At 45.2% G+C, this 23966-nt stretch overlaps 1 protein-coding gene across 2 annotated transcripts in view; it reads left to right on the plus strand.

Moving 5' to 3' along the window:
* Positions 1-23966, plus strand: part of EGFLAM (EGF like, fibronectin type III and laminin G domains) — a 185776-nt gene that overhangs the window by 131183 nt on the left and 30627 nt on the right. For both annotated transcript variants that reach the window (XM_078445081.2, XM_078445082.2), the window contains exons 8-16: positions 901-1016; positions 1579-1897; positions 2544-2644; positions 3788-3888; positions 5806-5950; positions 9287-9476; positions 16027-16152; positions 17471-17714; positions 20743-20854. In XM_078445081.2, the coding sequence (XP_078301207.2) occupies positions 901-1016; positions 1579-1897; positions 2544-2644; positions 3788-3888; positions 5806-5950; positions 9287-9476; positions 16027-16152; positions 17471-17714; positions 20743-20854 (1454 nt within the window). The remainder of the gene's footprint in view (positions 1-900; positions 1017-1578; positions 1898-2543; positions 2645-3787; positions 3889-5805; positions 5951-9286; positions 9477-16026; positions 16153-17470; positions 17715-20742; positions 20855-23966) is intronic.

Consider the following 23966-nt stretch of genomic DNA (forward strand, 5'->3'; position numbering starts at 1 on the left):
GAGTTAAACCATATATATATATATATATATACACACACACATATATTTAGATATATAGATTTATTTATCTAAATAATATATTAAATTTTGCTTGTTGAATTTTATATAAATGGCATCAAACTGAATATGTTCTTTTGCAACTTGCATATTTTGCATGGAATAATGTTTGATTAAGCCATGTCAACACATTAAATGCTCATTCATTTCTCCTGCTATGTAGTATTCTATTCCATATATATATATATGTATATATGTATATATATATATGTATATATACATATATATATATATATATATATACATATATATATATATATATATTACTGTAATTCACTTATCCATTCTCTATTGACAGATATATGGGGTGCTACTTGTTATAAACAGCAAATTTGAAATGCTTTTTACTGTTATAAATTGTGATGCTCTGAATGTGTTTTGCACATGTTGTGGTACTCATGTGGGAGGGTTTCTCCAGATTTTGTAAGCTGGGGTGAGATTGCCAAATTGGGGTGAGATTGCTGGGTCAAAAGGTACGAACGTTTTCTACTTATTTCCAAGTATTTTTGCAAAATGGTTGCACACATGTAACATTGGTGTATGGGTCCCCATTGATCCCATCCTTGGTAATATTCTTTTATTGCCCAGCGTTTACCTTTTTGCCAATCTTGTCAGTATAAAACGGCAGCTCTTTCTGGCATTGATTAGCATTTCCTTAATACTTATGAGATGAAACATTTTCTATTTGTTAGTCGTTGATGCTTCCTCTTCCGTGTTGAATTCTTTGTGTGTTTCCAAGACATCGCGATGCATTTGGCAGAGTCCTGTCTGTGGCTGAATTAGGATAGAAAGGGGCAGAGGGAAGGCATATGTTGACAACAGTCTGCTCCTTTCTCTGTGAAGGCCCTGAGGAGGCAGGAAGTGGCCGCTATGGACCCCGCTATACAACCGACATGGGAGTCAGTGAGGATGATGACGGATTTGAAGACGACTTAGATTTGGATATTTCCTTCGAGGAGGTAACAAGAATCTCTGCTCTTAAAACCTGTGTGTTTTGGTTTTCCTGCTGAACAAGGCAAGTTAGCTGTTGGACCATGAACATTCTACTTACAACTTATTTAAGCAGGCCCATTTGCTCTTAATACGTATTTATTTTCTCTATTAGGCTCCAGGTGCTTATAAATTAGTAGCAACTAACATGCTAATGTTGTGTAGCCAGCCCCTGCCTGCGGACTGGCAAAAACACATTTCCCACCACGTGAAAATGTACAGTCAGGTATTAGAAGGAAGTGAACAATTCTTTGACAAAGTGAGGCATCTTCATGATATTATAACAATAAAAATCATGTAATATCAGCTTTGCCACTGGTTTTCTGTATAGCACAGGGCAAGGTACTTGAAATCCTTGAGCCTAAAGTTCTTATCCATGAACTGGGGTCAGTACTATCTGCCCCATTTACATCCTAGAGTTTTGAGAAATAACAAAAGGGACTTTTCAAGTATTAGACACCAACCATAAATGAGGCTGTCTAAACACTGTGTTCGTGTTAATCCTGAATCCTTTCTCTTCTCTGGCTCTAGGTTAAACCACTTCCTGCTATCAAAGGAGGACATAAGAAATTTTGGGGGGAATCCAAGATGGCACCCAGGTCAAACCCAAAGACCGCTTCTAGGCTTGTCCCCCCTACCCTAGCGTCCCTCCCAATGACTACAGTGGCTCCCCAGCCCACTCCAGTGGAGAGGAAAGGGAAGAATGGTGTGGCTGTAATGCCGAGGCTCTTTGACATGTCTTGTGATGAAACGCTCTGCTCAGCTGACAGCTTTTGTGTCAATGACTACACCTGGGGGGGCTCGCGGTGCCACTGCAACCTGGGCAGAGGTGGTGAGAGCTGCTCAGAAGGTAGGCCCTTGGTGGGGAGAAGAATGTGGTAGGGAGGTTGGTCCCATTGGGAGTCAGAGGGCAGTTTTGTGGTCCACACATGGTTTCTTCTAGCCCTTTATCTAAGAGAAGCCCCTTTTTCCATGTGCTCGCGATTAAATTAGCTACACAGGAAAAAGGTAAGGCAACTTCTGTTGCTTCTAGTTGAATAGCAGCCCTGTGTCTATGTGTGCCACACATGTAGTACTTTTGAAGCAATTAATCATCCTAAAGGCACCTTGGGGAGGTGGACTTTACTTTGATCATATCTCTACCGAAAACATGCAGCTGAAGCATGTTGCGTGAAGGTTAAGAAAGATAATAATTGAGCCAACTTACACTTACACAAACGTACAGCTGGAAAACAGGTGTCAGTGGTCTTAAAGCCATTGATTTCTTTTTAGGGTAGCAAGTTAACACTCTCCAGTTTCTCCCTAAGAGTTTCAGAAGCTCTAAGTCCCCAAGAATGAGAATCATAAGTGTAAAAAGTAGAGACGATAATGAGCTAGGTTTAATAGATTGTTAGGGGTTCTCACTTAATGATATCCGGGCAATGGCATATATTGATTTTTGCATTTGAAGAAGTGAGGAAATAACATTCTTTTATGTTATCTTTTTCTCTTTTTAGATATTGTTATACAGTATCCTCAGTTCTTTGGCCACTCCTTTGTAACCTTTGAACCTCTGAAGAACTCCTATCAGGCATTTCAAATTACTCTTGAATTTAGGGTAAGAAGGATTAGTTGTTTGATGAATGCCTGTTGGATGGGCAGCTTAACACATCATTGTGCCACATCAGACGGGGTCGGGTGGGGGTGCAGGAATCAGGGAGGTAAGTAGAGAAGGTAAATATGACACAGGGCCTGTCCTGAAACCTGTTCATAGGGTGGTGAGAACATTGGGCACGTTCACACATTCAGGGGTGCCAGCGAGTGGAGGGTGGGTCCTGTATGCTACTGAACTATGGAAATGACTGTCCGACCAGTGAGAATGTGTAGGTCCCAGCTCTGTTGCCCATAATTGTGACTCCTCACAGGCCAGGATTTCAGAGGTATAATGCATTCCCCATTCCCCAATCCCTCTTAGAGGGAGCCCAAATGTCTGCCCTCAATGCTATGGCTGTAGCTGAACAAATAGGAAAGCTGCTATACAAAGCCCTCGCACATAGTGAGGGGCCGGTGGACGCTCTCTGATTTGAATCAACTGCACATCAGAATTCAGTCAGTGACTTCAGCTTCAAGTTATTCTTTTGGGCATCTCAGACAACACAACAAGGTTTGAGACCTGGAAACAAGCCTCCTTTGAGATCGTGATCACAGTGTTGTGTGTGTTGAGTGTTGAGATCATCCAAAAGATGATCTGTCTCAGGCTAGGGCAGCCAACATGGGTGAAAACCAAACTAGTCTGTCAGTGGGGCTGATTTTATCGTCCTGTCCTCCTGACAGAAGGAAAGAAGCAAATTTGCATGCTTCTCCACAGGGAGGGAAATAAAAAGAATGAAAACAAAACCAAAAACAAATAGAGTGCTCTTTGGTGGAAGTAGAATTTGATGGACACGCAAACAGCCTCTCTGTGACCGTGGTCTCTGCACACATTTGCCCGAAGCTCTGCTGGTGGACCCACAAAGCCAAGTAAAGAATAGGTCAAATGCAGAGTCACCTTTCTCTAACCTCACTGCCATTTGTCACACACTGTTTATATCGCTGCCGTTTTTTAAAGGGAAAAGAACTGAGAATTGGCAACTGGGAGTTAATTGGAGTCCATGAGCTTGCCCCTTTGTAAATAGGACCACAGGGAGAATGCTCAGGTTTCATATTCATGAGTGTTTCCAGGTGGTGCTCATTGTTTGTGTGGCGTTTGTTTGTACAATAGGCGGAGGCAGAAGATGGTTTACTGCTCTATTGCGGGGAGAATGAACACGGGAGGGGTGACTTCATGTCTCTGGCCATCGTCCGACGCTCACTCCAATTCAGGTAACTCTCACTAAAATCCCACAGATTTTTAAAATACCATCCTACATTATGTTTTTACATTTTTATAGAGTAAAAAATACATGGAATGGATTCCTGGAGATAAAGGTTACTAAATAGTGGCTTATCGGGACTGCAGGGTCACCCTTGGAACTTGAGTTTCAGAACCCTGTAACCATCCGTTCGTTCAACAGGAAATATTTCTTGAGCACCCACGGTGTACCAGGGACTGTTGTAGATCCTGCGAATGCAACAGTGAGCCTAAGTGATCTAGTCCCTTTGCTCCTACAGCCCTAGTGGATGTGATGGGAAGGAGGCTGAGATCTTCTCCCTGTCCCCTGTGGTAGGTCGGACTGACATCCCTGGGGAGCAGAGAGGAGCCTACAACCTCCTGAGGGCTCCCAGAGGCTCAGAGCCCATCCCTATTTTTCCCTCTGGCTGTGGCAGGCTGTCTGGTGTTCCTCCTCTGCCCTGGTCATTTCTCTCCCAATATATTTTGGAAGCCATCTTTGGTTTGCGTGTGGTTTTCTGGGGGCAGAGTTTTGTGAAGGTGTGAGTGTTTTGGCCACCCTCAAGGGTACACAAGCACCTATCTGAGAATGACCGATGAGGATCAGCCTTGTCCTTCTCCATAGTGTACTGGTTAAGATCCTGATGGCACTGCTCCTCTGCTCCCTGACTCTGAGCAAGTGACTGTACCTCTTTGAGCCTGCATTTCCTCCCAGGGCTCTTGTGAGGATTAGGTGAATTAATACATACAAGTGCTTAGAGCAGTGCCTGGCCCATAGCAAGCACTCAATAAGCATTAACTGTCATTGTCTTTTGATTATTTCAGCACAAAAATTATTTGGGTTAAGCTGAAGAAGACTGAAACATCCCACCTGGGGTAGACAGTAGTCCCCTATCCTTTGCTAAATGCTTTGATTCATGGGAGTTTGATGTTAGGGCCAGGATCTGGGGCAGTGGTTCTCACCCTTGAAGGATCTGATAGACTTCCAGTGGCATTGGCTGTGATTGGCTGCTGGCCGCTCTCCAACTGGGCAGCTGCTGTGGAGTCTGATATCCCCCTCTAGATGAGCCTGCTCCACAATGCCTCTCAACCCCATTTCAGTCCACTGAGGATCGTGGAGACAAAGGGAAGCCATGAGAAGGGACTGTAATTAGTGCACGTCCTGAGAAGGACAATGCTGGTCATGTGTCCTTCCCTACTGGCCATCTCAGGATCTGTGGGGGAGTGGCATGGTGGCTGCCTGGAAGTTGACTGGAAAGGGTCAAAATCATGGGTGTAAGGCATAGTGACTGGTGGGTACCCTGGGCCATAGGGAAGTTGGGAGAAAAAACAAAGCAAAAACAAGAATAAAGCAATCGTCTGAGAATGTTCCCCCTCCGCCCACGCCTCCCCTATGGAAACTGCACCTGCATTTGGGCACAGCTGAACACAGATGGCAGTGCTAGCCAGCTGGCCAAAATGAGTGTTTTTTGACATTTTAATAATATCGCTGGAGCCTGTCATTTGGGAGTTGGGGGAAGTCCCCAGAGAAATACCTGGAAGCAAAATGACTCGAGTTCTAATTCTCTGCTCTTGGGATCCACTTGAAGCATCTGGCAGTCACTGAGAAGGAGGGGGAGGATCTTAGTTGCCCATCGTTTTCAAAGCTGCAGAGAAAATCAGGTTGAAGGAGGCCCCACATTTGAAAGGTCTGTGGGCAGATTAAGATAAGTAGATTGAGGCCGGCCCAGAAAGCAGGTGTTGAGCTCTTTCCTGTAGAGATTTAAACAGTCCTTGATATTCATAAACGTAACTAAACAGATTGACTCTCAGAGAAGCCATTGCCCCAGAAGTGGTATCCGTGGGGCCTGAAAGCATAACGAGCTGGTTGATCAAAGAGCCTTTCTTTCTTTTTTTTTTCTTCCCCACAGGTTTAATTGTGGAACTGGGGTTGGCATCATTATAAGTGAAACCAAAATCAAACTGGGGGGCTGGCACACGGTTACACTCTACAGAGATGGGCTGAACGGGCTGTTGCAGCTGAACAATGGCACCCCGGCGACTGGCCAGTCCCAGGTGAGTGTGAGCCTCCCAACCTGCCCACCCACCCAGCACCCACCATGCGCGTCCCAAGAGGGCCCTGCTGCCAGCTCAGGCCACACTGGCGGGATGCAAGCTCCGGATGGGCCGGTTTTCGTGGCAAACCCGTGCACCCCAGCTCTGAGATGCTCCTGCATCTCAGTGGCTCTTACCACTCTCGGTGGGCTTTCAGGGCACACATCCATCCCACATCTACTGAGGAGCAGAATTGGATTTGCAAGCGTCATTACTGTGGGGGCGCAGAAGCATGCAGTTGGCTTTGTGCCCAGGGACATGTTCTTTTTCCACAAGGACATCAAAGCCAGGGGTAGAAGAAGGCCTGTATCAGAAGAATAGAAGCCATTATTAGTGCCAAACACAAAGCTTGCTTTTAAGGCAAGGGTGTTGCAATTCTGTGGCTTTAGCAAAGAGTTCGGAAAGTTTCACTTGGTTCAATATGCAGGAATGATCCTTTCATCTACCATTTTGGGGGGCCATGATTATAGGAAGCGGTAAAACAATTTAACTGTGGGGCTACTCAGTAAATCACCTAGGTATTCACATATTCGTCATGCTCTGGGCAATTTCAGAACCATGTTTAGAATAAACAGTTTGGATTAGCAACCTGCCAAGGAACGGAGTGTGTAATTATAATCAGGCAGGTGTCTGTGTTCTCTCAGGAAAAATGTAGCAAGAAAACCTTTGTGTATATGTATATAGCTTCCTCCCTGCCTGGACTTTTTTACTGGCAAGATATATCCTATAAAGAGCCATGCTTTGCTGATTCCCATTAATTTGGACCCCAAAGCTTCCAAAGGAATAAGAATCCAAATATAGAGAATATGAATCCAGTGAGATCACTTATGCATATATGCATGTACTTCTAAGGAAAAAAGACAGGATAAATGAACTACAGAATCACATAAATCCCAGAACAATAGCCCTAAATATGATTAAAATTAAGTTTGATAGGAATAAAGAAGCTTTGAACTTGGATCCAAAATAGTAATAGTGAATATAGAGCAGAGAAGCTGTAATAAAAGCAACAACACATGTGAAAAAGTCTTATGTTTTGAAGCAAGGAAGTTCAGTAAAGGTTAATAAGCAGAGCCATGTGGTAACAGCAAGCTGAAGAAATTACAAGTTGTATTAATAGAGGCATAGCATCTAGAAAAAGCGAGGTGATGATCGTATGATATCCTAGTAGCCCTGTATATAGCTTCCAGTGCTCTAATGGTAACTCTAATCCTCTAAGAGGATTGCATTCAGCTCTGTGATTGTACTCGAAGAGGTCCTCTAAGAGGACCACAGACATATTGGAACATGAAGGCAATCATTGAAACAGGAAACTGACCTGAAATCCCTGGAGTGATTCATTGAAGGAGCATTGTTTAGTTTGGAGAAAAGAAGGTGAAGGTGTGGATGGTGGCTTTTCATAGAATCAGAGAGGGGATTTGGGGAGAGAAGGACTTACTCTGTGCCCCCCCCCCCCCCAGGCTGATGTTGAATGGGAGAGCCTAAGGGAGTAATTTTAACTCCACTTAATCATACAAAAGTGTACAGAAGTGCAAAGGACTATCTCAGGAGACGGTTTCCTGTCCTGTCCTGGGGGGTGTTGAAAAAATAAGTTACCGAAACCTTTTGGTAGGGATAATACAAGGGCTCTGGAAGTCAATGTGAGCTTGGCTTATATGAGTGTTTGTATTTTTGCCAATCTTATCCTTTGAATGAATATAAGAATTAATTGCAAGAAGCATACAATTTTATGGCTACTCAGGGCAGCGTTTGCCGCTCTCCTCCCGGGACTTGGCTAGCAAGCTGTATAAGCAGGACAGCAGCTGTGGAATGTTTAGTAAACTATCTTGGGAGATAGTGACTCTGTCTTATATCAAGGTTTGCAAAGTTCTTCAGGGTCTGTCTGGCTTCAGCCTGACCCTAGGGGAGCTCTGTAGTATAAGTTATACCTCAGAGTGGTCCCAACCCAAAGCTGGTCAATTGGACTTTCACACTTTGGCACCCATCAAACACTGTTAAGTGCTGTGTCGGGGGAAATGAAAACTCCAGGGCACTTCGAATTCTCTGCCTCGTAGGCAAAGCAGGCTCCAGAAACCCAAAGCAACCCTCACCAGAGGAAGGTAAAAGCCAGCTTTTACCAGACTATTGCCTGGGACGTTGTAAGGGGGGCTCAGGGTTGCTGTTCCAGAAAAGGAAAAAAGCGCTAAGTGGTCAGGCTCCTGGTACAGTCCTGAATCAGGGAACAGAGTGAAGATGGGTTTCAGGAGTGAATTCTGAGGATCTTAACGAAATAAGCCAACAGGGCATTCAGTTCATCCCACAAAAGCAGTGTGCCCAGAGGCTGGCAAACAGTCCTTACAATTCACTGTAAGCACTTTACAGCTGCCTCGCTCACATTCAGCACACTATTTATAAATGATTCTTATCCATTCATTAGAAAAGATAAAGTAACGATTAGATGTTCTATTTGTTGGCAACATTTCGTTTGCCACATTTCAGTGGCTTACGTTCTGGACTTTAAAAATTCTGGCAACATGCTTTTTCCCACTCCCCTTTAATCCAAATGAATGAAATATTTCTGTAATAAAAATAAAAACGACCAAGGGTGCCTTAATTTTGTCCCACCTAATGTTCAGGTCTGTGTTTTGTAACCTCAAAACCTGCAATCCAGTTTGTGGTTTTCTCTAAGATTAGAAATGTCCCTACCTCACCGTAGTAACACACACACACACACACACACACACACACACACACACACTCGCGCGCGCGCGCACACACAAGTTGTATCCGTGAGCAAATTTCAAAATATTTTGCAACACAATCTGTGTGGCAATCCTCCCCCGCACATACAATGTTTCTTGCAGGATATAGTATAAAGGTGGCTGGGAATAGGAAAGGTAAGCGTTGGCCCACATATACACAAAATTAGCATTATCATCTTTTGAGACGCAGAATAACCCTGTGAACCATCCAAGGTACACAGTAAGTTGGTGTCAAGACTGGAAAGACAAAGTTTTTGTTGGATGCCCGGCCCAGTACCCTGCCCGTTGGGTTGCTCTTGGCTCTGACCTACCTTCCCTTCCCTTCTAGGCTTCCAAAATCATCCCTTCTCGAAACACAGGCCTCTGAGGAGCTCACTGAGTTTCCGACGGTAACCAGGGGTTTAATTTTCCAGTAAGGCAATGTCATAAACATAAACACAGATGGAAGAAAGCAGTGGGGCTGTAAACTACATCTTAACCATGTCCCTCATTAAAATCTGTTGTGTTTTGGCTTTTGATTTTGTTTAGTGAGTTACGGTTTTCTTCTTTCTTACAGGGCCAGTACAGTAAAATTACCTTCCGGACGCCCCTCTATCTTGGTGGGGCTCCCAGTGCTTACTGGTTGGTCAGAGCAACAGGAACAAACAGAGGCTTTCAAGGCTGTGTGCAGTCGCTCACCGTCAATGGGAAACGAATCGACTTGAGGCCCTGGCCACTGGGGAAAGCACTCAGTGGGGCCGACGTGGGTAAGTGGTTGCCCAGTGGGCCAGGGTGCTCTTGTGGGATTGCCTTTCTGGTGTGGGCCAGGGCAGTAAGAAGCTTCATGGATTGAAACCCTAGGCAGCTGGCTAAGGTCAAACTTTAGGAGGGAGGTGGGCCCAGGGGACAAGCTTGGTGCTTTGCAGACATGATGACCTGGATCTGAATACCAAGATAGGATAAACAATATGGCGCACCAAACCCTTGGTTGTGTCCTGTTGCCCTTGGCTCTCTTCACGAAGCATGGCATGGTCTCATCCAACAAAGCAGCAAGCAGTTCAGTGCTTTCACCCTCCCTTACTCACCCAGTTCAGTGGAAAAGCCAACACAGTAATGTAAGACGAGGTTTCGTATGCTCTCTGCTTCCAAAAGAAATGGTCACATTCTAATTCTTGACCACTGTGTCCAACTTTCTCATATGCCCTCTCATTAACTCCTCACGCTAGCTCTAGGAAGTAGAAATTGTTACGATACCTATTTTATACATGAAGAAACTAGGGCTTGTAAAAGTCAAATAACTTCTCCAAAATAGCAGGCAGAGCTAGGACTGATTTTTATTTTTCAGCGGTTTAAGCTTCACAAAAAAATTGAGGAGAAGATACACAGATTTCCCACATATCCCCCACCCCCACACATGCATAGCCTCCTCTATTAGCAACACGCCTTTGTACCTTTGTTACAAATGATGAACTTGAATTACCACTTCAGTATTACCCAAAGCCCGTAGTTCATATTATGGCTCACTCATGGTGTTGTACGTCCTGTGTTGTATAGAGTGTTTTCACTGTTCTAAAAACCCTCTGTGCTCTGTTCATTTATTCCTCTCCTCACCCCCCACCTCTGGCAACCACTGACCTTTTTATATTCTGTATGATTTTGCCTTTTCCAGAATGTCATATAGTTGGAATCATATGTAGCTTTCTCAGATTGGCTTCTTTCAGTTAGTAATATGCATTTGAGTTTTATTCATGCCTTTTCATGGCTTGATGGCTCCTTTCTCTTTAATGCCGGATGATATTCCATTGTCTGTATGTACTGCAGGGCATGTCTGTCTTGCCTACTGAAGGGCATCTTGGTTACCTCCAAGTTTTTGGCAATTGTGAATAAAGCTGCTGTAAACAGTGTGCAGGTTTTTTGGATGGACATCAGTTTTTAACTTCTTTGGGTAAATACCAACAAGAAGTGTGATGGTGTGGTGATCACATGGTAAGAGCATGTTTCATTTTGTGAGAAACTGCCAAATTGTCTTCCAGAGTAGCTGTTCCATTTTGCACTCCCATCTGGAATGTTTGAGAGTTCCCATAGCTCTACATCTTTGTTAGCATTTGGTGTTGTCAGAGTTCAGATGCTAACAGATATGTAGTGGTATCTCATTGTTGTAAGTTGCATTTCTTTGATGACATATGATGTGGAGCATCTTTTCATACACTTATTTGCCATCTGTATGCCTTCTTTGGTGAGGTTTTGTTAAGGTTTTATTTAGCCCATTTTTGAATCAAGTTGTTTATTTTCTTGCGGTTGAGCTTTCAGAGATTTATATATATATATATTGGGCAACAGTCCTTTATCAGATGTGTCCTTTGGAAATATTTTCTCCTAGACATGGCTTGTCTTCTCTAACTTTAATGAAATCCAGCTTCTTAGTTATTTCTTTCAAGGGTCATGCCTTTGGTGTTGTCTCTAAAAAGCCATCGCCTTACCCAAGGTCATCTGGATTTTTGTCCACATTATCTTGTAGAAGTTTCATAGTTTTGCATTTTACATTGAGGGCTGTGATCTCTTTGAGTTAATTTTTGTGAAAGGTGTAAGGTCTGTGTCTAGATTCAGTTTTTTGCATGTGGTTGTCTAGTTGTTCCAGAACCATTTTTCTGAAAAGACTTGGATTGTCTTTAAAGCAGTAAGGACATTTATTTCCGTCACTGAAAGCAGATAGATAATTCTAAGGTCGGTTAACTCAGTGACCATTTTAGCCTGGAAGGGGTGCCATAACACAATACCACAGAATGGGTGGTTTTAGTAACATTATTTTCTCACAGTCTGGAAGCTGGAAATGCAAGCTGAAGGCACTGGAAGGTTTAGCTTCTCCTGAGGCCTCTCTCTTTGGCTTGCAGATGGCCATTCTTTCACTGTGTCCTCATCAGGCCTTGTGTCTGTGTCTATATCCCTGGTGTCTCTCCCTCTTCTTATAAGGACACTGGTCAGATTGAATTAGGTCCCCCCCTTAAGACCTCACTTAACCTTAATTAGCTTCTCAAAGCCCCTATTTCCAAATGCAGTCACATTGGGAATTCGGTCTTCAATCTATGAATTTTTTTAGTAACTTCCTCCTAAAATCCCTTTGTCTAGATGAGTTGGTGCTTTGCATATAGCAAGCATGTTGTATTTGTTATTAATATTATTATTAATATTCTGGCTCCACCCATTAAGCAGGGTATCAGTTGTTTTTTTTCTCTTCATTGGACAAACGGGAAACAGTCCTGAAATCCAGATCTGCAGTCTTGAGGTTGCATGGTGACCCCTGACAGGTAGCTAAGACCTTGCAAAGTTGAGTAAGGACCGATTTCTGGCAGTATTTTAAATTCTCACATGGTGCAAAACCAGCCTCTCCATTGAGCAGGTGGTACCAAATGGGCCCATCTTGCTGGCTCTGGGCCCCCCCCACCCGAAGCTGCTATTGGATTATTTGATGTCTACAAGCGTTGTGATGAACTTTAATGGCAGGCATCAGTCTCATTGCCTTTTTTCATTTTTTCCCCATTTTCCCCCTGGAGTGCTAGAACAGAGCTGGTTATTCAACCTCCATACTTGCTTTACTTTGAGGTAGTCCTCCAGAAATTCAAGTTCTTTTAAATTAAATGCAGTGCCACCATGGGGGAAGACTGGGCTCATACAAACAGCAGTGAATTTCTGGTGGAGATACAGGCTTCCAGAAGAAGTTAATGACAGTAGCAGAGTCACAGTTCCTTTGTCTGGTATCTCTAACTTGTCACTGCTATCTTCAACCACAGCTTTTTCTCTGTCCCCCTCCCCACCTCCATTAAGCCTACCTTAACTCCTCAAAGGGGCCTTTCATTACTGAAGCCTTCCCCCTTCATCACCTTCTTTAGATTATTCCCAGCAGTGAGACTCTCTCTAAACCCACATTCTAGAATAGTCAGTCATCTCAGCAAAACTTCGCATTCGCTGGCCCAGACTTTCTTTTATTATTTCCACACAAATTCTTAAACCTAGACCACCGGAACTCATCTTTTCCAATCCTGTCTTAGATTTCCACACCCCACTGGGTCAATGTGACAAGTTGGGAAACCAACTTCTCAAGTTTTTTGAGACTCAAGACGTGTGAGGTGGCCATGGGTCTCACCATGGTTTATCACTGTTTCACTCATGCTTTCTCTCAAGATACTTTTTTAAGGATCTGCTTAATGCTAGTCATGATGCCAGGTCCTGGGGAGACAGTAATGAACAAGAAAACAGGATCCTACCTCAGCCTTCATGTAGCTGCCACAAGGAAAGACCAAACTGATCAAATAGTCACACAAGTCAATGAAAAATTACAATTTAGCGTGTTACAAAGAAGAAATGGTGGCATAATAATAGGGTATAGTAAGGGGATTTTATGGGCTGGAGCGTTCTGAGCATATAACACAAAGCTGATATCTGAAGCATTTCTTTTTAAGCAGATAAGAGAGGGAAGATCATTCCAGGCAGAGGAAATGGCTTGTCCCAGTGGGAGTATGAGGGGGAGGTGGTTACCATGATCTAGTCTGTGTTTTGAAACGATCCTTCTAGCTGTGGAAAGCTTATTGAAAGCGGTGTTCAGGGGGCACATGTAAACTGGCTGGAGGCTATGACGACAATCCAGATCAGAGATAATGACGGTTTGCTCTAGGCTGGTAGTGGTGGTGGAGATGTGGACCGAGTGGACAGATCTTCAGTCGGGGAAATAGACTGGCTTCAGTTACGGATTGGTGGGCAAGGGGCAGGTGGTTGCTCACCATCCATGCGTCCTTAATGTAGTCTGCCCCATCCCACCTGCTGTGCTCTCCTCCGAGGCCTAATTTCTCTCCTGCCCTCACCTCATTGTCTTGCGTAAAGCTGGCATCTAGTAGGTTCAATGTCAATAAAAGTTATATACTGATGATGAGGTCCTGCCAGCGCTCTGTGCACATGACCTTGCGACTAACTTCCTTCCTCCCACTCTCAGAGTTGACAGTTTTCCTCCTTTCTAAAACTCTGCACCCATCCTTCCCTACATCCCTGGACTTTGCTGCCAGGATCATCAATTTAGTAACCCAAAGGTTCTTAACTGTTTGTGTGCTGTGAACATCTCTGGCAGTCTGGTAAAGCCTGTGGACTCTTCCCAAAATGATGTTTCTCTTTCTTTTTTTTTTCTAAAGATTTCAGTTTTAAGTAATTTCCCCCTCCAACATGGGGCTCAAATTTACAATCCCCGAGATGAAGAGTCACATGTTCCCCTGACCGCGCAGCCGGATGTTTTGAAACAAATGATGTTTTTAAATGTAGAGAATAACATCCATGGTAGGAAAAAATTACATTGAAATAAAGCTATGCAATCTGTTTGTTTAATGTTTATTTCTTTTGAGAGAGTGAGAAAGAGCGTGAGCACGAGCGGGGAAGGGGCAGAGAGAGAGGGAGGGAGAGAATGGGAAGCGGAGTCTGCTTCCCAACGCCAGGTCCTCTGTGCCTCAGAAACCAGCTCCTGCTCACAGCCGTGCTCATCATTGTACTCCCACCACTGTCCTTTCAGACCGCCAGGCGAGGAACCCGGAGGCCTTGCTAGGGTCTGCCTCCGCCTTCAAGCTCTAGAAGGGACTGGCTGGGTCTCCCTTCCCCGTGTCTTCACTCCCTGTCCATTTCCTCTGCTACCACCCTGGCCAGCCCCACGTTCCCTCCCCGTGGGAGTCCGTTCCTCTTTCCCACGCCGCCGCTCACGGGCCATCTTGCATACCATTGCCAGCAGAATCCTGCCGCCGTGTTGCTTTCATCAACGCCCCCACCCCACTCCCCCCTCTTAAAGGATAGTCACAATGCAAATTTGTAAAGTAATATCTTTTCCATGTGTAGCTAAAATAACCCAAGAACCTCGTTTCTTCCTGTGGGAGCCGCCCTTCTCGGGGAAAGAATCCCAGCCCGCCCAGACCCGGGGGCGCTCAGGGGCTGTGAGAGTCCGGCTCTCATGGTTCCATGTCCATCACCCCGAGGAGACTGGATGCTGGCCATGTTCTCAGGCGGTGGCTGCAGAGGCCACTGGTCACTTCTGCCCTGAGCTTCCAGTGGCCCCGGCTGGAATTCGCTGAGGCCAGCCCACCCCGGCTGTGGCGATGAGCCATCTGGACGGGCTTTAATTAAACTGTGTCCTTGGCTCCTGAAGTCGGCCTCTTCGGCTGGCTGCACTATACCCAGCCCTGCTCACGCTCGCAGCGAGGCTTCGTGGAAGAAAAGACGGGGTCAGCTCCACAAATGCAGAGGACGGATGAGAAAAGGATGGGGGGCTTGCCCTGATGAGATGGCCAACGGAGGCTCTTCATCCCACCAGAAGTGGGCTTGCAGTTCAGGCAGGTGCAGTATCACAGCCTGCGGGGCTCAGGGCCGGGCCCCTCACGGCTCAGTCGGAGATGTGCTCCTTTGTCCCTACCCCGGGAGCAAGTGTTTAGTACTCACTTGTGTTGTTCTGGGCCAGCTAGTGGCCCATCTGTGAAATTTATTTCTTATATACAAGGAGAAGAGGAGGACCAAAGAAGCAGAAGAAAAGCAGAGCAGGAGAAGTCCATGTGTTTCCATGTCATCTGATGATCTTGACAGTGAGAGTATACCCTGTATGGGCCTCTCTGATATGTGTTTGGTAAAGAGTATGGACCCATCTGGTGTTGAAGCTCTCACTGCTTTTTACTCCAGGCCACCCTCCTGTCTCCCATAAGATCTCAGTTTTGGAGGTGGCAATAGGGATGTTGGAAGGCATATGCTGAGGTATTATGAAGCACCCCCCGCCCCAGCCCCTTCCTGCCCCAGACAGAGCAGTGAAAGGTTGAGGCCAGGTAATAAGTTAGATGTGGCTTCCGTGCTCCCCTTATTGCCTCAACTTTGAACCAACAAGGCAGTAGCACTTAAGGTAACTGGGGCCACACAAATTAGAATGCTTGGAACAGAAACACCATGTTGACACAGAAGGGATTGAAACACGCTCTTGTTGAAATAAGAGACAGATGGATTAACGCAGAAACAGCTCATTCGTCTTCGTCGGTGGTCATAAAATTGTCCAAACAATTTACTATTTGATTTATTGTGTCCGCCATGTTTTAAAGATTCTTTGTGGCTCTTCATAAAGAACAGGCCAAAATCAAACTAAAATGAAGGGTACGTTCCACCTACCCTGAAGGCTGTTTTGCAGCTGGGCAGGGGTACAAATTAACACGAGTGGGAGCTGAGCGTGTTTACTCAGAGCTGGTGTGGTCAGCTCCAGCGTCTTGGACCGGCTCATGCGATGAATCGGTTTTGTCCTTCCTGTTCTGTATTTAGGGGAGTGCAGCAGTGGACTCTGTGACGAAGCCTCGTGCATCAACGGTGGCACCTGTGCAGCAGTCAAAGCCGACGCCTACATTTGCCTGTGTCCCCTTGGGTTTAAAGGCCGACACTGTGAAGATGGTGAGAAAGAAGCAAGTTGACTGCACTTTGCCTGCCCTGTTAATTCATGTCGATGTACTTTTTCATCAGCGTGCTCTTAGCAAGTCCCATAAATGTTTATGGGATTAAAATTTATACATTGTTGGGAGAGATGGGAGAATCTGTTTTGTTTTGTTTTTTTATCAGATTGGAGTGCCTTTGAGTGTCAGAGTGTCAAGCCAACCAAAGATAGGTTCATTTTAAGATGCTTCTGGGCCAGGCTTTGGTGGGCTCCTTTTGGCCCTCACATAACTTTGAAAAGCCTTTATGCGTGTGGTCTGTATCAGACTGAATTCAGAGCATCTGCAGCTCATGCTTCTGAGAATGTCTGACAAGTTCAGAGAAAATGTGGGGAAGACACACGCAGAGTCGTTAACAATGGGAAGGCACAAGAGTAATCTTTCTTCTTTTTGTTACTGTTATAGTGAATTGTCCACCTCTCGATACTATACCTGTCTCAATATGTGGGTATCTATACGCGTAAACACATGTGCATATGCAAACACACAGAATCATGGGAAATTTCAGAGATTTCAAAGATTTTGGCAAACATGCAGAGTTGGACACTTTTTTTTGAGAGAAGAGAGAGAGAGCGCGTGCAAGTGTGGGAGGAGCGGAGGGAGAGAGAATCCCAAGCAGGCTCCATGCCCAGCACTGAGCCTGATGTGGGGCTCGATCTCACCACAGTGAGATCTTGACCTGAACCGAAATCAAGAGCCGGATGCTTAACCAATGAGCGCCCCCCAGATGGCCTGAGTTGAACATGTTTTAAATTTGGACCTAAGACACCATCCTGGGGGGGATTTTTCTTTAGCAGTGAATAATCTCAGATCTCAGATCACCTAGAAGAGGGCGTGTGAGTTCCTGTAAGTCAAAGCCGTTACATATCATCTTATATTTTGTAGCCTAACATAATAAGGCTTGATCCTTGCTCACGTCACACATCATTGCAGGTCAGTGAGGAGTTTGGGTGGGGGTGGCCTCTGTGCCATGCAGTCATTCAGGGACACAGGCCCCTGCCTTCTAGGGCTCTGCCAGGCCCTTAGAATCCTCCCCTGCTTCCTGCATTCAGCTAGCAGGTGAGGGACGAGAGGGTGCGTGGAAGATGGTGGGAAGTTTTAGGGGTCAGACCTGGGATGCGTATAATACTCCCACCCACAATCCACTGACCGGAATTCAGTTATACTACCCAATTCACTCAGGGCAGCTGGGAAATGTAGGTTAGCTCCGTACCCAGGAGGAAGAGAACATGGCTAGTTCTGCCACAGAGGGATTTCTAACAGCACGCTTCTTTCTTCAGCTTTCACCCTGACCATCCCTCAATTCAGAGAGTCCCTGAGATCCTATGCTGCAACACCCTGGCCTCTGGAGCCCCAGCATTACCTTTCCTTCATGGAGTTTGAGATCACGTTTCGGCCGGACTCGGGTGATGGTGTCCTCCTCTACAGCTACGACACGGGCAGCAAAGACTTTGTGTCCATCAACATGGCAGGGGGCCACGTGGAGTTCCGCTTTGACTGTGGCTCTGGCACTGGTGTTCTCAGGTAAGGGCTGAGACCTTTAGGGGCTCCTTCCCCCCAAAAAGCTCAACAGCGGTCACTTTGGAAAAAGATGGCCTTGTCCTGATAGCTTGCACTATTCCTGTCGTCCCTCCGTGGTTCTCTTTTCCAAAATGTGTCCTGGTGGTATGACATACTTCATTATGGATCATTCTCTCCTACTGGCAAGTTTTCCTTTTGTCAAGTAACTTCCCGGCAGGTAGCAACTCTCTGCTTCAACCCATGGATGGGCTGCCTTCATTTTGCACAAGGCCATCCCAAAAACCTGATGAATTGTAGTTGATCAATCCGTGCTCCTAGCATCATTTTGTGGGCACTCCGTAAATAGAGGATGACTAGGAAAGAAGTATTAACAGAAGTTGAATGGACAGACATGCCCTTGGTGACCTGACTTTGATTTTTTTACCACCCTCTCGCATTGTTTCTTTGATGGTGACTAGATGGTTAGCACATCTCTGACCATTCTCCAGATAAGGAGTCTGACAGCGAATCTGCAAATCACAGAGGCTCATCCCTGACCGATATGTTCGAGAAGGCGGTGCGATGAGTGGTTTCAATAGCATGGCAGTGAACAGGTGCTTCTGAAGTACTTGCTGGTATCTGCAGAAGTGGCTCTGGGTCCTCAAACCTTTCCTCCTGTTATCTAGCTTGTACTATTAATTTACTTAGAAGATCAATTGTTCCCGTACAGCGCGTCATGATTTTTACAACACCCTCAGAGCCTGATGATGGTGGATACAGACGTTTCTCTTATTTGTTTATGTCTCCGTCTTCACACTGTGTTCCTTCCATGGTAGTTTTTACCCTCCAGCCAGAGGCCTGCTAATCTAATGCAGACATGCTCCTTGTTCCTATATTCGACGAATTCTCTTTTGAAACTCACTATGATGTTTCCTTCAATGGTGCCCCGCAGCAGGAAATCCAAAGGTGGTGGTTGTTTTAAAGGAAATTGCAGGCTGCATTCAATCGTAATTTATGCTGCTAGACTGTCATTTTTAGGAAGACTGCGGGAGAGATGTTACGGCCATACATCGTCCTTAACTGCTGATCATTTCTCATGGCCGATGGGAAATGCTTGCTGCATTAGGTTTCAACAATTCTTAAAAAGGACAGTTCATTTTTGTCCTGTGGCTGAATTCCTGCACGTCACTGACACCTCCCACCTTGGGCCATGGACAAACATTTTTGTGCCTCTGGTTATACAAAAACATCCTATGTCTCAAGACAACTTTGGTGGGTGTTTAATTGATTCAATTTACATAAGATTATGCAAAACAGTCTAAGCAATTCACGTAGAACTGTTTGTCAAGTTCAGAAGGGAAGACACCTTGAATATCACCTTGTACTTTCAAATGGCTTCCTCCTGGATAAGGAATGACCAGAAAGAGTGAGGGGGAGGGTCGGGGCTCATCAGCCCTCCTCTTGGGCAGATCGCCCCCCCCCCCCCCCCCCCCACTGCTCCCCTCCATGGTGGCAGCTCCAGCTCTGGGGTCACAGACACATAGGACCTTAGTGTCCAGCATTTCTCTCTTTCATCATTCTGTGCCTATTTGAGACAAGAAGTGTTATTTAATTTTTTTTTAATGTAAGATATCATTTCCCTGCCTGTCAGAAAAGTGCCTGGAAAAAGAATTCAGAGTATCAGGTGTAACGAAAAGAAGGCAAGTGCTCAGAATGTCCAAGGGAAAGACCACCCCTGTCCCATCCCCTCCCCAGGGTAACCTGACAACAGGGATTACTGTGGGCGTTTCAGGTGCCCCGTTGCAAGATGTTTATTCTGAAGATCATTTCTAAGACTTCCTGCTTGATTAAGAAAATTCAGTAAAATCCTGAACCACAGGAAGTTGTGGAATTGGCCAAATCATTTTAACTTTAGGAAAAGGATAAGGTGGTCAAATTCATTATGAACTTGATTCAAAAATCGAGGCAATTGAAATGAGCTCGTGACGGCTGTGATCGATGTAACTGTGCCGAGGAAGGCAGGGTATTGACAGGGAATGACCTCTGCAGGACAAGAACACGACTAAGGCGGTGGTACTTATTATGGAGATGGGGCTGCTTAAAGAGTGCCTCTGGTTTCTTTATTGCATATTGATTTAGCCAAGGTGATTAAATTCTAATTGCTAAGGACAAATCACAAAAGCATTTGCCAGAGCGAAAAAATCAAGTGAGGGGGTGGAGACCTTTCAATAATTGTGCCCATTGGTATTCCTGACAGTTTTCTAAGGATGATCCAGGACCAAAAAATAATTGGGAGGTTCAGTGAAGGCCAGGAACTAGACATCATTAGAAATACAAATGCAATAATTATCCTCTTCTTGCATACCTCACTATCCAAAGTAGCGTGCAAAACTCTTATCGAAATCCTTTAAACTTCAAACACTTTCATGTTGAATTAATTGAATTTTTAGTTTTAATCCTTTTCACAATATCAGACAACATGGACTCTTTCCCCCCGCCAGCGTTTTATTATGAGAAATTCTAAACATGTGGAAAAGTTGAAAGAATTATACAGCAAACATCTTTATTCCTCCCACCTGTCATCTATAATTAACATTTTGCTATATTTGCTTTATCACATGTCTAGCTATCCTTATATCCATCCATCCATCCATCCTAATTTTTTATGCATTTCAAAGGATGCCGTAGCCATCAGCACACGAAAGAATCTGTGGTTTATACTACAGTCCAGGTAATTTTCTCTTTTTCAAAGCTTGTGTGCAAGTATGATCACATTTCACTGTCACCTCTCCTCCAGGACACCAGGCTCATCTTACCCACATTTCAGGCTTGTTGGAAGTAATAAAATAAAGTGATAATTGCAATGCTCCTACCATAAAGGGGTCCAATAAACGGACCGAGCGTCGCTGTGTTCACTAAGCAGGAGTGATTGTTTTCTTGGGATGGAATGAATGAGGTAGTTAAGGTTGCATCAGTTCATCAGGGCAGCTTGATGAACACTGTCCATACCACCACTGATGCTATCCCACGCTCAGCTTCCTTCCTTCAACAGGAGTGAAGACCCCCTCGCCCTGGGCCACTGGCATGAGCTGCATGTATCTCGCACAGCAAAGAATGGTATCTTACAAGTGGATAAGCAGAAGGTAGTGGAGGCAATGGCAGAGGTAAGAAGGACACGTGTCAGTGCAAACTGGGTTACTGTTTTCTTCCTGTCCTGGAGAGAAAAGCAGCAGAGTAATGGCTAAGTACATGGACTCCAGGGCCAGATTGCCTGGCTTAAAACCCAAGCTCCCCACTGGACAAGTTACTTAACCTGTCTATTCCTCAGCTGCAAATGGGGTCATAATAGCAGCAGTCTCACAGGGCCATTGCAAGGATTAAGTGAACTAATACAAGTACATCGTTTATGAAATCACTTGCCACCCCCACCCCTACCGCCAATCCCTGTCTTTGTTGAGTCAGTGTATAATGTAGTAGGTCAGGACATACATTGGAGGTCGGGCCAGTGTTGTGTTGCCACACATCTGGCAAGAACACAGCTCTGATGCCAGGCTCCTGGATTCCAGATCTAGCTCCATTAGTTACCAGTAGTGTGAACTCAGATGGGTCACTTGACCTTCAAGTTTGTGTTTTCTCATCTATAAAGTGGGGATAATGGCAACCATAATAGCGCCTACTTTGTAGCGTTGTGCCAATTAAAATAACTATATATGTAAAACACAACAGTACATGGTCAACACTATGTAGCTTTACTTATTCCTATTGGTTAATAGAGTACTCTCATGACCTCAAGAGCACAGAATTCCTACTCAAATTTATAACTTTCACCCATGATTTTATTTCCAAGGTCGTATCCAAAGAAAATAACATTAAAAATTTTTTCTTTAATGTTTATTTATTTTTGAGAGAGACAGAGACAGAACATGAGCGGGATAGGGGCAGAGAGAGAGGGAGACACAGAAGTTGAAGCAGGCTCCAGGCTCTGAGCTGTCAGCACAGAGCCTGGTGTGGGGCTTGAACCCACGAACTGCAAGATCATGACCTGGGCCGAAGTTGGATGCTTAACCGACTGAGCCACCCAGGTGCCCCAAGAAAATAACATTTTTAAGAAAAGATAAGAGAGATTTGTTTTAAATTATAACCTACTAGGATTCTTTACACACACAAAATTTAGTCCCCTAAAGGGGACTTAGGGTTTCCACTATTTTAATTCCCAATGTCATTGTTCTGTGCATCACCAGATTTAAAGAGGGCATTTGTGAATGTGGGTATTCTGATAAGAAAGTGGATTGGTAGAGAAAAGAAAAGGAATAAAAAAAGACTTTTGGTGAGGAAAGAGGTATTTAGTTGAAGAAGAGAGCAGAAGGAAGAACACGTATGTCCCAAGGCCAGTATCAGAGGTGGTAGTGGTGGGAGGTCCTGTCAGAACCAAGGACTTTCTCAGGATAAGAAGAATCCCCAACTGGGCTCTGCTTCACGAGGTGAGCACTCTTCAAACCTAGAAAATGTTCTATATATGTATTTGTGGAGAGAAGGAAGGAAAGAGAGAGGGAAGGAAGGGAAATAGAAAGGCAGGAAGGAAGGCAGAAAGGCAGAAAGGAAGGAAAGGTGGATGAAGGGGAAGGGATTTTAAAGGGAGAACAGGAGTAATTTCTGGTATGATCCAGAAAATTCTAACAGCTGACTTCAGTCCAAGATAGAAGTAGTAGCTCACAACTATAGACTTGACTAGACTTGACTATATGTTGACTTAATATAAATTCGAAAAAGCATTGTATCTCTGTAGGCCTTAGTTACAAACATTTGTAAAACAGGAACAAAAGTTCAGAATGGAATATTTGTAGATGGTAGGGTTAAGGCCTTTGATTATGAAGAAGAAACTCTTTAGGACACAGTATTTACTGTTGGGATCCTACAGTGAAGAGACAACACAAAGGTAAAAACCACACCTCAGAATTTCTATTGCTACAATATCAGAGAGTCAGAATTCAACCAATATGGTAGAACCAGTGCCTCCCTATTGGCTTTTTGAATGGACCAAGCTGGCTGGAGTGCTGCCCACCTGGAAAGCAGTGTGCACATGTGGGTACAGGTGTAGCCAATCTGTGTGCATGTGAGGGTGTTTTGTTTTGTTTTGGGGTTTTTTGAGGCAGCTCTGAGACAGGAGTGGGAAGGCTCCATGCTTGATCTCAGTGAGTTGAGCCTTAATCACATCTTCCCCCAGCAGGGGATTCTGCTCCCCAGCCGTCCATACCACGTTCAAAGGCATAGGTGACTCTTCCGGTTAGAGAGCAATGGGATTAGGAGTAGTGGTCTTAGAGCTTAGAGATGGGTGGGATGAAAGAACTCTTCTGGGGATTAACCCAGGGCCTAGGCCCCTCAGTGTCCACGTGAAAGCCAAACTCTGGGTTGCTCAGCTGAGAAATACTAACAGCCAAGGGTTGAGTCTATGCCAGACTTAAGGATGGGATGTGCCTCTGAGGGTTCCAGAAAACCCTAACCAGCAGCTTTGCTCAGGTTTTCCAACCACTTCCAGCTAAACAGAAGTGGCAGATCTAGACGCGAAGCCTCCTTTCGGTGGGGTCTGTTTGCTTTTCTCCTGCGGTTCCCTGTGGGTGTGGCAGCTGCAGCCCTGTCTCTTGTCAACAGGAGGGGGGGCGGGGGGGGGCGGGGGCGGGGGGGGGGGGAAGGGGTGCAGGGGAGGGTTTTGATGAGAAACCAAAAGGAACCAGCTCTCACCCCATGAGGCCAGGTCCTGTTCACTGGATACAACTGTAACTCAAAGGTTTTTCAAAACAGCCTGTTTCTCTGACATCCCTTTGACCCTGCAACCTTTCTCCTTTCCACTTACTATCTTATTTTAACTTTAGAAGAGCTAAGACAGTGACTGGGGCCTGGGGGGGGCGGGGGCGGGGGCGGTGTGGTAACAGCTCCCTCCAGGGTCAGCATTCCATCCGGCCACTATAATTCCTGAAAGCCCTTCTGCTTCTTTAATGAACACTGCCTTCCCCTCCCCCTCCCCAAACCCCTGCCTAGTTAAATAAGAACGCTGCCCCAAGGTTACTGATGGAAGGCAATTCTGTCTATGTTCCAATCAAGACCTCCATGCTGTTCCCTGGTGGGACCTGGGCACTGTGAGACTCTCCTAGATCCTGTACCTTCCTCTCTGTTCTGTCTCTCCTTCTCTATATTGACCTGACCCCAAGTCCATTCTCCTCCCTCTGGCCTGTAATCTGCCTAAAACACAGACATAACTATTTTTTTTCTGCTTAAAGC

This window comes from Panthera onca, chromosome A1, assembly GCF_046562875.1.
Source record: "Panthera onca isolate mPanOnc1 chromosome A1, mPanOnc1 haplotype 2, whole genome shotgun sequence".
Taxonomy (NCBI): domain Eukaryota; kingdom Metazoa; phylum Chordata; class Mammalia; order Carnivora; family Felidae; genus Panthera; species Panthera onca.